Here is a 15,953-nt window from a genome sequence, read left to right as displayed (position 1 = left end):
AGGTTCAGACCAAACCATTCTGGGAGCTCCCAACACCTGCCTAGGCTGACTGAATGCACCTTCTGGGAGCAGGGACACTAGCTGTAGTTGAATACCTTCCTGGAGGCTCAGACCATTGTTTCCATCTACACGTCCCCTGTTCTGTCTTAACGTAATGTCACCTATCTCTTTAATTTTCCTTTCCACTTCCACTATGACCTCTCTGTCCTTGGCCTTCTGCGCTATCAATATATTTGAGGGACAGTACCTCATTTTTTGCCCTCAGAGCTCATGTTGGATTCAATCATTCCAGATAACCAGCCTTTCCTGTTTATGACAGAACTGAACAGTTCTGATGTAAGGCTACTCTTCTATGTCTGTAAGGTTAACTCACTATTTCTCTCCACAAAAGCTGCTTGACCCATTCATACTTCCAACACTCTCTTTTGCTTCTGAATTCCAGCAAGTGCATCTCACAGTTCCTTTCTTTGCTTTTCCCCTCACTAACTTCTAACTATATGGCACTGAAAGCATCATATCACCTGGACAACATGGGCCTCCACCCTTCCCAATTTCTGCATCATAAAGCAAACTTGCTTTCTCACCTTTCCACTTTTGACAAGAAGTCATCAGTCTGAACTGTTAACTATTTCTTCTGCTGCAGATGCTGCCTAACCGGCTGAGTATCTTTGTCGTGAACTTGTTCTTCTTCGGCTGTCCATCGATTTCAATGTTGACTGAAATCGATGGACAGCCAAAGAAGAAATTCACTACATAAATACTCAGCCGGTTAGGCAGCATCTGCAGCGGGAGAAATAGTTAACAGTTCAGACTGATGACTTTAGGCAGATGCTGCCTAACCAGCTGAGTATTTATGTAGTGAATTTAATATTTCAGTAATATACAGTATTGGTAATATTGTAAATATATTGTTTCATGTGTTGGCGCGTGGCCAAGTGGTTAAGGTGTTCGTCTAGTGATTTGAAGGTCGCTAGTTCGAGCCTTGGCTGAGGGAGCGTATGTGTCCTTGAGCAAGGCACTTAACCACACATTGCTCTGCGACGACACCGGTGCCAAGCTGTATGGGTCCTAATGCCCTTCCCTTGGACAGCATTGGTGGTGTAGAGAGGGGAGACTTGCAGCATGGGCAACTGCTGGTCTTCCATACAACCTTGCCCAGGTCTGCACCCTGGAAACCTTCCAAGGCGCAAATCCATGGTCTCATGAGACTAACAGATGCCTATATATATATATATATATATATATATATATATATACACACATACACATATAGTTTAATAAGCATTCTTTGTTTACATAATTAACTACGGGTTATACGTAAGAAGTATGTGCATGGCATACGTCATTATGCCACCACGTCGTATGTGTGCACCTCACAAAAGTAAAAATAAGAGTGACCGGTTATCCAGGGCTCCCGAGTTTTTATTTTAATGAGTTTCTGGAGTTACGAAACATAAAAGTAGTGATGGGTAAGATCTTAAAGTAACCCAAGACGACAACCTATCTGCTGAAGCGCAGCTCATTTTATTTTTTGGAAGAGGAGAGAGAGAGAGATGTTTGAGTTTAAAAAAACGTGTTTCTTTGGAAGGAATGGGAGAAACTGCTGAGTTTAAAAAAAAGAGGCAGAAACAGACAGAGTTCACAGGTTCATCATAAACAGAAAGACAGGGTGATAATAACTATAAATAATTAAAAAAAGCAGAAATGGCTGGCTACATTGGAAAGATAGATTCATTCAATATCACCACAGATAACTAGATGATGTATACTGAATGAATTGAACAGTATTTTGAAGCAAATGAAATAACCAATGAAGAGCAAGTGCCAGTGATATTGAGTACAATGGTGGGGGAAAAAAACAGTTTGCTTAGAAGTTTAACTGCTCCAACCAAACCAGCTGAAATGAGCTTTGCTGCTATCATGAAAGCAATGCAGGAACATTTAGAACCAAAATCATTACTGATTGCAGGATGCTTTAGGTTTCATGAGCAGAATCAAAAGGAAGGAGTCTTTTCAGCTTATGTGACTCAATTGAAGAAATTACCTGAGCATTGTCAGTTCAGTGATCGGCTTAATGATGCACTGAGAGATCATTTAGTTTATGGCATCTTACAAGAAATCATTCAAAAATGACTCCTAACTAAAACACAATTCACATTTAAGAGATCATGTGAAATTGGTGTGTCAATGGAAACAACAGCCAGAAACACAGTTGAGTTACACTCAGGAATGAAAATGAGTGTGAAAAAATTGCAATGTCTAAACAGAAAGCAGCCTGGCCTAACAAATTGTGTTACTGTTGTGGCTGGGGCTCACATATACCACACCAATGCAGACTAAAGTGGGACACATACAAAGAACATACAAAGAAAAGAGAAAAATATTTTCTTTTAAAAGTTAAGTTGCAGTTCCAAAAAGAGCACTAAATTGCATGTAGTTGATGACAAATCTGATAATGATGAGAGTGACACAAGACTCGGTAGCCTTGAGGTTTCCAATGTGAAAACTAACAGGAGACAAGTAATATGGCTTACACCAGAAGTGAATGGCAAATTAATTAAAATGGAATTGGATACTGGCTCAGCTGCTTTAGCCACTCCACAAAATGAGTTTGAATGGCATTTGAAAGGTACTGAACTGAGGCCTGCAAATTTTCAACTAAGAACTCATTAGAAAAGATAATTCCTGTGGGGATGACATTTGTAACTGTGAAATACAACAACCAACAAGCCACTTTGGGCTTGGATATGGTAAAAACAGGAGGGCCAGCATTGTAGGGCTATGATTAGCTGAGACAACTACAACCTGATTGGTGATCCATCCACTATTTGCATGCCACTTCGCCTGCCATAGAGTCAACTGAAAGTGAATTAGGAAAGGTACTGGATGATGCCATAGCAATGTTCAGGAATGGTATTGGAAAACTCAAGCATGCCTTTCAAGAGTAAAATAGTGTTATGTAAAAAATGCCACATCCAAGTTTTACAAAACCCATCCAATTCCTCGTACAATCTATCATAAAGTAGCCAGTGAGCTAGATCGCATGGAGACTGAAGGAATTCTTGCCAGGGTTGAATGGAGTCCATGGACAATGTCACTGGTCCCAGTAGCCAAGAAGGATGGGTCTTTCAAGATTTGTGGTGATCTTAAGGACCCTTTGCCCAAGATAGAGGAAATCTTGGTGAATGTTTTTAGAGGGAAACACTTCAGAAAAGGGACTTAGCTGAGGCCTAACTACAGAGGGAGATGGTAGAAGTGTCCAAGGCGTTTCTCACCATAAACGCTCACAAATGACTTTATCATTAAAATAGCCTTATTTTTGGAGTAGCACCTGCACTCTGGCAGAAACCTATGAACCAGGCACTGCAAAGCTGCCAAGGCACTCAGTGTTACCTGGATGACATCTTTGTTACCAATAAGGATGACAAGGAACATCTCCAAATTCTCAAGACAGTGTTAAAAAGATAAGAAGATTATGGGCTCAGAGCATGACTCAACAAGCGTGAATTCGTTAAGCCAGACATCACTTAGCACTGATGCACAAGATTTACACAAGTTTGCGGAGAAAATTCAAGCAGTGGTGGATGCTCCAAGGCCATAGGACATGTCACTTTTGAGGTCCTTTTAAGAACTTGTCAATTACTTTAACAGGTTCCTGGCAAACCTGCCACTGTGCTCCACCCATTGACTACAGATCAGGAAAAACTGGCAACGGACAAAGCAATGTGAGGTGGCTTTCCAAAAAAAAAGGAAATGGTGACATCAGACACATTACTCACACATTATGATCCATAACATCCAGTGAAGTTTGCCTGTGGCACCTTGCTTTATGATATAAGTGCAGGAATGTCACATGGTGTGAATAACGGAAGTAAACCCATAGCCTTTGCATCAAATTCCTTTACCAGTGCAGAGAAAAATTATGCACAGATTGACGGAACGGCCTTGAGTTTGGTTTGGGGTGTAAAACGTTTCAAACAGTACTTGTATGGGAGCGAGTTTACTCTCATGACTGATTATCAGCCACTCGTGTCCACTTTCAGTCCACAGAAAGGTGTTCCACTAATTGCACCAGAACGGATGCAGAGATGGGATCTTTTTTTCTTGGAGGACACAATTACAACATTAAATTCAGGAGGACGACTAATCACAGAAATGCTGATGGATTGTCCCGTTTACCCTTGGAAAAGGAAATACCTGAAAAATTTACAAAAGGAGACACTTCTCTTGATGTATTCTCACTAAAGCAGATTAAAAGCCCCCCAGTAGACATGAAACCAAAGGGAAACCAGAAAAGACCCCATGCATTCTCAGGCCTACACCATTTTTACTGCACCAGGATGAACTTCCCTTGATGGGGGTTGCCTTTTGCGGGGATTGAGAGTTGTTGTACCATCCAAGCTGGGCTTTAAAGTGTTGGATGAGGTACAAACCAGTCATCTAGGCATGGTCAAAATGAAAGCATTGCCTCACAGCTTTGTCTGGTGGCCTGAGGTAGATCAACAGATCGAGCAGCTTGACATGTACGGATTGGGATCCTGATATATGCATCCTTGATGTTCAAATGTTCCAGGGTTGAGTGAAGAACCAATGAGGTAGCATTTGCTGTAGACCTGTTGCACCAGCAGGCAAACTGGAGCACATCCAAGTCGTTTCTCACTTTCTTGGTAAAGAATAGATAGATAGGTAGATATACTTGATTGATCCCGAGGGAAATTGGGTTTTGTTACAGCCGCAGCAACCAAGAATAGAGCATAAATATAGCAATACAAAAACCACAAACAATCAAACAACAAAATGTAAACTATGCCAGATGGAAATAAGTCCAGGACCAGACTATTGGCTCAGGATGTCTGATCCTCCACGGGAGGAGCTGCAAAGTTCGATGGCCACAAGCAGGAACAACCTCCAGTGATGCCCAGTGTTGTATCTCGGTGGAATATAGCCGGAGTCCAACTGCAAAAAGTTCAATATCCGGTCTACAAACACGTTCCTCGATTGTAATATGACCCAGATTGCACCATCTGTTGTTAACCAGAACAGTAAGCACCCAACTCCTTTACGCTTACCGCTCTCAGTGCACTTCCGGTCAGCCGGAATGGTCTGGAAGCCGTCCATGGAGAAGTTTTGATCGGGTATGTCCTCGTGCAGCCCGGTTCCAGTGAAACACATAACACTGCTCTCCCGAAATGTTCTCTGACACCTGGCTAGCGCCGTGAACTCGTCCATTTTATTACCCACCGAACTCCTCTTCTCCATAATTCTCTGTTGTCTCGACCCGGTCCTCTTTCCTCGCCTTTGTGATCCCCCACTGCATCCTCTGTGTGTTTTCCTCCAGATTTCAGCAGGGGTGTCCGCCGCTCTGCTCGCTAAACCGGCCGGCATTAGCGCAAGCAGCTAGTCCCTGGAATAAACAATGCGACCACGCTTCTGCCCCGCTAATGAGACGTGTCGGAATGTAACTATTTCCAGCGCTAAAAACCCAAATAAAACTCTCTCTACCAGCATGTTAGAGAGGGTGCAGCTTCAACGTGTTACCGTGAAAAAAAAACAAAAAATAACGTAAGTTAAAAAAGTAAGAATACTCGTCGGAACGGCTGTAACAGGCTGCATGCACGACCGGCGCATGCGCACTTAAGGCATCAAATGAACCGTAGAAAGCATTCTTCTAGGGTGCATCACAACCTGGTATGGAAGTTGTCCTGTCCAAGACTGGAAGAAGCTGCAGAAGATTGTGAACACGGCCCAGCACATCACGCAAACCAATCTTCCGTCCTTGAACTCACTTTACACCACATGCTGTCGGATCAATGCTGCCAGGATAATCATGGACACGACCCACCCAGCCAACATACTTTTCATCCCTCTTCCCTCCGGGAGAAGGCTCAGGAGCTTGAAGACTCGTACAGCCAGATTTGGGAACAGCTTTTTTCCAACTGTGATAAGACTGCTGAACGGATCCTGACCTGGATCTAGGCCGTACCCTCCAAATATCTAGACCTGCATCTGTTTTTTTTGCACTACCTTACTTTCCATTTTTATATTTTCTATTTATGATTTATCATTTAAATTTTTAATATTTAATATCGATTTGTAATCCAGGGAGAGGGAAGCGCAGAATCAAATATCGCTATGATGATTGTACGTTCTAGTATCAATTGTTTGGCAACAACAAAGTATAAAATATGAAGTATAAATCATTAGAAAGATGTGACATAGGATTGGAAGAAGTTGAATCCTTGTGGGTTGAGTTAAGAAACTGCAAGAGTAAAATAACCCTGATGGCAGTTATATACAGGCCTCCAAACTGTAGCTGGGATGTGGACTACAGATTACAATGGGAAATAGAAAAGGTATGTCAAAAAGGCAATATTATGATAGTCATGGGAACCTTTAACATGCCAGTAGAGAGGAAAAATCAGGTAGGTAATGGACCTCAAAAGAGTGAATTTGTTGAATGCCTATGTGATGGCTTTTTAGAGCAGTTTGATGCTGAGCCTACCAGGGGATCAGCTATACTATATAGGGTGTTATGTAATGAATTGGAGATGATTAGGGAGCTTAAGGTAAAGGAACCCTTAGGAGACAGCAACCACAATATGATTGAGTTCAACTTGAAATTTGATAGGGAGAAAGTAAAGTCTGACATAGTAGTATTTCAGTGGAGTAAAGGAAATCTTTGAGGTATGACAGATGATGTTGGCCAAAGTAAATTGGAAGGAGATGCTGGCAGGGATGACAGCAGAGCAGCAATAGCTTCAGTTTCTGTGAAGAATAAGGAAGGTGCAGGAAAGAAGTATTCCAAAAAACAAAGAAATACTCAAATGACAAAATAGTACAACCATGGCTGATAAAGGAAGTCAAAGCTAATGTAAAAACAAAAGACAAGGCATACAACAAAGCAAAAATTAGCGGGAAGATAGAGGATAGAGCTTTTAAAACAATACAGAAAGCAACTAAAATAATCATTCAGAGGGAAAAGTATGGAAAAATATAGAAGCAAGCTAACAAACAATATCAAGGGGGATAGAAAAAGCTTTTTCAGATATATAAAAAATAAAAGAGGGATCAGAGTGGATGTAGGACTGCTAGAAAATGAGGCCAGAGAAAACATAACAGGAGACAAGGAGATGACAGATGAACTAAATGAGTATTTTGCATCAGTCTTCAATGTGGAAGACACTAGCAGTGTGACAGGTGTTGAAGGGTGTGAGGGAAGAGAAGTGAGTGCAGTTACTATTACAAGGAAGAAGGTGCTTAAAAAGTTGAAGGACCTAAAGGTGCATAAGTCACCCAGATGAACTGCACCTTAAGGTTCTGAAAGAGGTAGCGGTAGAGATTGTGGTGGCACTAGTACTGAACTTTCAAGAATCATTGGGCTCTGGCATGATTCTGGAGGACTGGAAAATTCCAAATATCACTCTACTTTTTAAGAAAGGAAAAGAGGCAGCAGAAGGAAATTATAGACGAGTTAGCCTGACCTCATTGGTTGGGAAGATGTTGGAATCAATTGTTAAGGATGAGGTTCTGGAGTACTTGGTGCTTGGTGACACAGAACAAGATAAGATTAAATCAGCATGATTTTCTTAAGGGAAAATCTTGCCTGACGACCCTGTTAGAATTCTCTGAGGAGATTACAAGTAGGATAGATAAAGGGGATGTTGTGGATGTTGTATATTTGGATTTTCAGGAGGCCTTTGATAAGGTGGTACACATGAGGCTGCTTACCAAGTTAAGATGGAAAGTTACTAACATGGTTAGAGCATTGGCTGATTGGTAGGAGGCAGCAAATTGAAATAAAAGTATCCTTTTCTGGTTGACTGCCAGTGACTAGTGGTGTTCCGCAAGGGTTGGTGTTGGGACCGCTTCTTTTTATGCTGTAGATCAATGATTTAGATGATAGAATAGATGGCTTTGTTGCCAAGTTTGCAGATGATACAAAGATTGGTGGAGAACCAGGTAGTGTTGAGGAAACAGAAATGCTGCAGAATGACATAGTCAGATTAGGAGAATGGGCAGGAAAATGGCAAATGAAATACAATGTCGGAAAATGCATGGTTATTCACTTTGGTAGAAGTAAATGTCCATATTATTTCTAAACAGAGAACTCCAAAAATCTGAGGTGCAGAGGGTCTTGGGAGTCCTTGTGCAGAATACGCTAACGGTTAGCTTGCGGGTTGAGTTGGTGGTGAGGAAGGCAAATGCCATGTTAGCATTCATTTCAAGAGATCTAGAATACAAGATCAGGGGTGTGATGCTGAGGCTTTATATGGCACTGGTGAGGCCTCACCTTGAGTATTGTGAACAGTTTGGGGCACCCTATCTAAGAAAAGATGTGCTGGCATTGGAGAGGGTTCAGAGGAGGTTCACAAGGATGATTCCGGGAATGAAAGTTTTGAGGATCGTTTGATGGCTCAGGGCCTGTACTCACTGGAATTTAGAAGGATGAGGGAGTATCTCATTGGAATCTTTAGAATGTTGAAAAGCCTAGACAGCGTAGATGTGGAAAGGATGTTTCCGATGGTGGAGAAGTCTAGGACAAGAGGGTAGAGGGTAGCCTCAGGATAGAGGAGCGTCTATTTAAAACAGAGATGTGGAGAAATTTCTTTAGCCAGAGGGTGGTGAATTTGTGGAATTTGTTGCCACAGGCAGCTGGGTGTATTTAAGGCGGAGATTGATAGGTTCTTGATTGGCCATGGTATCAAAGGTTACAGGGAGAATGCCAAGGAGTGGGGCTGAGGCGGGGAATAAAGGAACATTCGTGGTTGGTAGTAGTGGATGCAGCCACAAAGAATACAGAAGTGTTCCCAACAGCCTCCATTACAGCCTCCCTCACAGTAGATGTGTTGAGAAGCCTCTTCTCAGAGACTGGTGTTCCAGAAATTGTCGTCAGTGACTATGGACCACAGTTTGTTGTGGAACTGTTTCAGTTTTTCCTGAAAATGACATATTACACCTGCACGGTACCACCTAGCCGCAAATAGCTTGATTGAAAGGTTTCTACAGAGTCTAAAGAACATACTGTGAGCAATATCAGCAAAAGGCACTATAATAAGTGGAACAAGTGCTATACATGCCCTTACACTTCCTCCCTTACCACCAGTCAGGGCCCCAGACAGTCCTTCCAGGTGAGGTGACACTTCACCTGTGAGTCGGCTGGGGTGATATACTGCGTCCGGTGCTCCCAATGTGGCCTTCTATATATTGGCAAGACCCGACGCAGACTGGGAGATCATTTCACTGAACACCTATGCTCTGTCCGCCAGAGAAAGCAGCATCTCCCAGTGGCCACACATTTTAATTCCACATCCCATTCCCATTCTGATATGACTATCCACGGCCTCCTCTACTGTAATGATGAAGCCACACTCAGGTTGGAGGAACAACACCTTATATTCTGTCTGGGTAGCCTCCAACCTGATGGCATGAACATTGACTTCTCAAACTTCCGCTAATGCCCCACCTCCCCATCATACCCCATCCGTTATTTATTTATATACACATATTCTTTTTCTCTCTCTCCTTTTTCTCCCTCTGTCCCTCTCACTATACCCCTTGCCCATCCTCTGGGGTATTTTTCCCCCCCTCCCCCTTTTCTTTTTCCCTGGGCCTCCTGTCCCATGATCCTCTCATATCCCTTTTGCCAATCACCTGTCCAGCTTTTAGCTCCATCCCTCCCCCTCCTGTCTTCTCCTATCATTTTGGATCTCCCCCTCCCCCTCTCACTTTCAAATCTCTTACTAACTCTTCCTTCAGTTAGTCCTGACGAAGGGTCTCGGCCTGAAACGTCGACTGTACCTCTTCCTAGAGATGCTGCCTGGCCTGCTGCGTTCACCAGCAACTTTGATGTGTGTTGCTTGAATTTCCAGCATCTGCAGAATTCCTCGTGTTTACGTATAATAACATTGAATCAGAAGCTCGCCAATTTCCTCCCTGCATATCGCAATACAGCACACTCCGTAACTCGTAATAGTTGTGGAGACATGCAGCACAAGAATCCTAGACCCCCAAGACCCACAAGACATGTAGCACAAGACCCACAGAATCCTAGACAACCATTTACATTAGCCCTGCATTAATTACTTATTCCCTACACAGTAAATTGTATGCATTTTATGAGAATGATTAAAGAAATGCCCTTAAATACATATAACCCGTGCTAAGTATTTTTTTCTGCTTCACCCTTATTGATGACAAAGCAAGTTAATTCCATCACACGTATACTCATTGTGTAACAATGGAATATTTGCATATTATTCTCCTGGGACAAAACTTGAGCTCAATACTTTCCTCTTCCTTGTAACAGAGCTGTTTCTTGCATTGTCCCATTTTGTACTTTCCTTTTAGGAGATCTGAAAGTGAAAATGTTTAGAAAGGAAGTGCTTTTCTGATGTGCTTTGCTGGTGTGGATGTGCTGAAATCTTCACACAGTGCAGAGTTCCTGAGTCAAAGTGGCAGTGATTAGGAAGTGATTCATGGCTTGGCAGACCAGTGTAATGGAGGCGGTAAAATGAGATAGGAAGCACTGCGACCAGCAGAACTGAAGCCGCAGTCATGTTCACCAAAATAATTAAAGGGGACGGAGTTGCCACCAGATCAGGTTTATTTTAGTGATTGTCTGGACAGCCAGAGGGGCTGCCTAGCCTGCTATTGTTTTTGTAAACAGTACAAGAGTTATTTTAGCTGAGGCTATGATTTGAACGTTGCTTGCTTTGGGTGATATTGGTATTGGTTTACACAAAATATTCTGCAGGTGGTGGGGCCAAAGCGACACTCACAACACGCTGGAGGAACTCAGCAGGTCGGGTAGCATCCGCGGAAACGATCAGTCAACGTTTCGGGCCGGAACCCTTCGTTAGTACTGAAGAGGGAAAGGGCAGAGGGCCTATAAAGAAGGTGGGGGGAGGTTGGGAAGGAGAAGGCTGGTAGGTTCCAGGTGAAAAACCAGTAAGGGGGACGGTAAAGGGGTGGGGGAGGGGAACCAGGGAGGTGATAGACAGGAAAGGTGAAGAAGGAATAGGGGAAAACACAATGGGCAGTAGAAGGAGGTGGAACCATGAGGGAGGTGATAGGCAGCTGGGGGAAGAGGCAGAGGGAAATAGGGATAGGGGGAGGGAGGGGGAGGGAATTACCGGAAGTTGGAGAATTCTATGTTCATTCCAAGGAGCTGGAGACTACCTCGATGGTATATGAGGTGTTGCTCCTCCAACCTGAGTTTAGCCTCATCATAGCAGTAGAGGAGACCATGTATGGACGTATCCGAATGAGAATGTGAAGCAAAGTTGGAGTGGGTGGCAACCAGGAGATTCTGTCTGTTGTGGCGGACAGAGAGGAGGTGCTCGACGAAGCGGTCCCCCGATGTAGGAGGCCGCACCGGGAGCACCGGATGCAATAGAGGACCCCAACAGGCTCACAAGTGAAGTGTTGCCTCACCTGGAAGGACTGTTTGGGGCCTTGAATAGTGGCAAGAGAGGAGGTGTAGCGACAGGTGTAGCAGTTACGCTTACAGGGATAAGTATTGGTTTATTATTGTCTCATGTACCAAGGTACAGTGAAAAGCTTGTACTGCATACTGAAAAAGTTAATGTTGGACAATCATCAAGTCTTTCTGTTCAGGAAAAGTATGAAGATTGGCCTCCCAATCTATCTAAGCTGGAAAAGGTGCAGAAAAGATGAAATGAGATATTACTGGGACTGGAAGGCTCGAGTTATATTACTTTATTACATTGGACAACAAAGATTTTGCTTCCTGAATACTTTTGGGTGTACCTTATGGATTTTGGGCTGCTGATCATTAAAATCACCATGAAAATTCCCTTCACTCACTATTTTTTAAAATTGTCTGTATTTGTTATTTTAATTCATAATTCAAGTCAATTAAAATGTCGCCCACAATATAAGCTGAAAGGTTTTTATCCTGTCCAGGCATGCTTATGCAGGGTGAATGCTGCACAGCAGAACAGATTTTAGAAAGGCTATAAAAGCATCATGCATACAAACCGTTCTATACATTGAGTTCACATGTACATCGGTTTGCGATCACATTGAAGCGCATGCTCAGTGTGGATAGGATATTGTGTGTACTCATTATAATAAAGAAATTGTATATTCAGGAGTATATGTATAGCAAAATGTCTCGCCAATGTTGCAACAACCATGATAGTTTGTTTTATTTGTGGCGAGTATACGCCTAAATTTCAAAGGTGGAGCATGACTCCCCTTAATAAGAAAGCCTATGAACTCTACTTTGGATGTAAAATTGGCGACCAAGACAAAGCCTAGGCTTTCACATTTCTTGCACAACATGTGCTATTGATCTTGAAGCTTGGCTCAGAGGGACTCAGAAGTCAATGCCATTCATTGTCCCCGTGATATGGTAAGAGCAGAAGGATCATGTGACAGACTGCTACTTTTGTCTGTCCCGCTTGTCTGGTTTCTCTGCTAAAAGCAAGAAATCTATTGAATACCCTGATCTCCCTTCAGCCATGAGATTTGTGCTGTAAGACAACAGTTTTCCTGTACTGAATTCACCAGACACATGGGGTCTAGATGAAGCAGATGAAGCTGTCATGATGCAAGAGCCAGGAATGGAAAACAAAACTGATAGTGATACAAATTTTGAACCCTTTATGTCAAGGAAATCTTATCTGATAACTCATTCTGAGTTAAGTCAGTGGGTCAGAGACATGGGTTTGTCAAAGGCAAAAGCAGAATTACTGAGTTCAAGGCTGCAAGGATGGAATCTGCTGACACCAGGCACAAAAATTTTTGGGAAGTATTTTGATATTTGATACAGATGTTTTCCAGAGTCACAGATGTCAAGATTAAGGAAGGCACCTTTGTTGGTCCACAAATCAAACACATCATCAATGACAGGCAATTTAAAAATCTTCTAGTGGGACTGGAGAAAATTGCATGGAAGGCATTCAAGGAGGTTGAAAATTTTCTTGGTAACTACAGAGCACCGAACTATGTGCTGCTGGTTGGCAACATGCTTGAAGCATGCAAGAACAAGAAGAGCAACATGTCACCGAAGTTACATCTTCTGCATTCCCATTTAGACTTCTTCCCTGCAAATCTTGGCACTGTCAGTGACGAGCATGGTGAAAAGTTTCACCAGGACGTTGCAGTCATGGAGAAAAGGTATCAGGGCAACTGGAATCCAGAAATGCTGGCTGGTTATTGTTGGACACTTAAGCAAGAAGCCTCAGACACTGAGTACAGATGAAAATCACCAACAAAACATTTTTAGCTTAGTTGAACTATTGCAAAGTGTCGTTGTGCAATTAAATGCATTACATTTAATAAAAGTTAATTTCTTGTTTCTCCAAATTCGTACGTGGTACAAGTAGAATGAAGTTATATTTATGTTCAGTTTTAAGGGTTCTATCATAACCATAGAAACTTTCTGAGGAAGCAATATGTTTGAAAAAATTTGCTGTATAGTGTGCTAAGATAGTGAAAAGTTCGTTTCACAAACTGTTCACAAAGATCAAATCATTACACAGTGCAACAAGGTAAAACAGTAACAATGCAGAATGAAGTGTAAAAACTTCAAAGAAAATCCAGTGCAGATAAACGCAAAGTGCAAGATCATAACAAGGTGGAATATGAGGTCAAATGTCTATCTTGTCATATGAGGTCCATTCATGAGCCTAATAATGGTGAGATACAAGTTGTCGTTGAGCCTGGCAGTACATGCTTTCAGACGTTCATATCTTCTGCCCACTGGGAGAGGGGAGAAGAGAGAATGTCCAGTAGAAAGCAAGACAGAGCCAGGGAGTAACCAGCAGAGGGTAACAGAAGCCCCTCGCCACTTTATATCAGAGCTAGATGGGTGAGAACAGTAGCACAGCATCTACTGAGGAGGTAGAGATTTTTTTCAACCGTCACAGTACATAGGATGCTTTTAACCTTCTTCCTGTCTCTTTCTCATCTAGGTGGCTCCTTGAGCATGGAGACAGAGGAGCAATTCGACCACTTTCCCGGAGTGATGAGCAACCATCTGTCCAACTGGTAACGTCGCAGCCAAAGAATAGGTCTGCAGTAACGCTTGCCAATGGAGATGCCCAGTGAAATACTGTCAATGGCAGAGAGTGACACGGCCTCATGTGATCAATGCAACGTTGGTGCTATACTCCCACTTCAAGGATAAAGCAGGCTGCGGGGGTAAAATAATTCTCCGGTGTGAGGTGTGCTCCTGCCAAGGAAGCAGCACACTGAACGTTACCTACCAGTGTCAAAACACACACACATACACACACACACACACACACACACACACACACACACACACACACATACACACACACACACACACACACACACAGATGTACATGCATGCACAAACGCACACAATAGGTTATTTACACACAAATCTACACAGATGCATATACACATGTACATGGCAGCACATGTATGCAACCAAAGATTTGACCACACAAGCATGCACCATCTCTCATACCCATTGACATGCATGGCAGACACACACAAACACGTGTGCTTGCGCACACACACACACACACACACACACACACACACACACACACACACACTCAATTACACAGTCAGATAAGCAGAAACAAACACACACGCACACACTGTCTCGGCTTCAGTCTCTGACTGTGTCTCTCTCGATCCCTTGAGCAGATACTGTGGTCCAGAAGCTGGGACACGGTTCTCCTTGGCTCTTTGCCAGGAGCGCAAGGAGAGAGTGATCCAGCATGGGGTCTTGAAGCCATGGAGGGCCACACTGGAATTCAGGGTCACTGGCTGTTTTATTTTACTCTTGCGACACAAGTCCTCAGAAGGGGAGGCCACATCTCATGCCAAGGAGGAAAGGCAATGAAAATCACACCAAACTTGAAGAGTTAATAGGCAACAGCTCAATTTTTTGTTATGGTCCATATCTGAGTCTTTTGTACCCTCCCCAACCCATCTGCTTTGTACAGTAATGAAAACCACAGTTGTGCATCTCAAAGTTGGTTATTTACTTGGAATTTGCAAACAAAAAAAAAACCACTGTGTAATAAAAGAGTTACCGATGATGTTTCCTCTGCTTTGCTTCAAAGAGAAGGTGTTTCTGCCATGTATTGTAATGGTACCTGAGCTCCCTTCGACAGATACTACTTGAAATGATACAGTAACAGTTTCATGCTTCTTTTATACATGCACTTAAGCCAAGCAAGAAGAAGATGTGAAGGCAGCCATTTGAAAGTTTGGTTGAGAGGCAGAGGGATGTGGTGTTGGTGTTTGGGGTCTAGAACCCAGGCTGTGTTCACTCATCTAGGAAAGTAGATGAAGGCGAGGCAGTGGATGTTGACTACATGGACTTTTTCACGGCATTTGACAAGGTCCCCCATACGAGAGGTTGGTCAAAATGGTCCAGTCGCCTGGCATTCATGAGGTAGTAAACTGGCTTTATCGGAGAAACCAGAGAGTGGTAGTCGATGGTTGCCTCTCTGACTGGAGGCCTGTGACTAGGGAGTGCCACAGGGATCGGTGCTGGATCTTTTGTTGTTTGTCATGTACAGTATATCCATGATCTGGAGGATAATGTGGTTAACCAGATCAGCAAATTTGCAGATGACACCAAGATTGGGGATGTAGTGGACAGCAAGGAAGGCTATCATGGCTTGCAGAGCGATATGCATCAGCTGGAAAAATGGATTGAAATATGGCAGATGGAATTTAATGCAGACAAGTGCGAGGTGTTGCACTTCAGTAGGAACAACCAGGGTAGATCTTACACAGTGAATAGTAGGGCATTGAGGAGTGTGGTAGAACAAAGGGATCTGGGAATACAGGTCCATAATTTGTTGAAAGTGTTATCACAGGTAGGTAGGGTTGTAAAGAAAGCTTTTGGCACATTGGCTTTCATAAATCAATGTATTGAGTACAGGAAATGGGATGTTCTGTTGAAGTGGTATGAGCTGTTGGTGAGGCCTAATATG

General features: G+C 43.0%; 1 protein-coding gene across 1 annotated transcript in view; it reads left to right on the top strand.

The window, feature by feature from the left end:
* Positions 1–14,546, top strand: part of LOC140201823 (lysyl oxidase homolog 2-like) — a 146,711-nt gene extending 132,165 nt beyond the window's left edge. The window contains exon 14 of the mRNA XM_072266527.1: positions 13,941–14,546. Within this exon, the coding sequence (XP_072122628.1) occupies positions 13,941–14,020 (80 nt within the window). The 3' untranslated portion in view covers positions 14,021–14,546. The remainder of the gene's footprint in view (positions 1–13,940) is intronic.
* Positions 14,547–15,953: the final 1,407 nt, after the last annotated feature.

Source organism: Mobula birostris, chromosome 8, assembly GCF_030028105.1.
Source record: "Mobula birostris isolate sMobBir1 chromosome 8, sMobBir1.hap1, whole genome shotgun sequence".
Lineage (NCBI taxonomy): Eukaryota > Metazoa > Chordata > Chondrichthyes > Myliobatiformes > Myliobatidae > Mobula > Mobula birostris.
The sequence above is the reverse complement of the archived record's forward strand: the minus strand, read 5'-3'. Positions and strand labels throughout refer to the sequence as shown.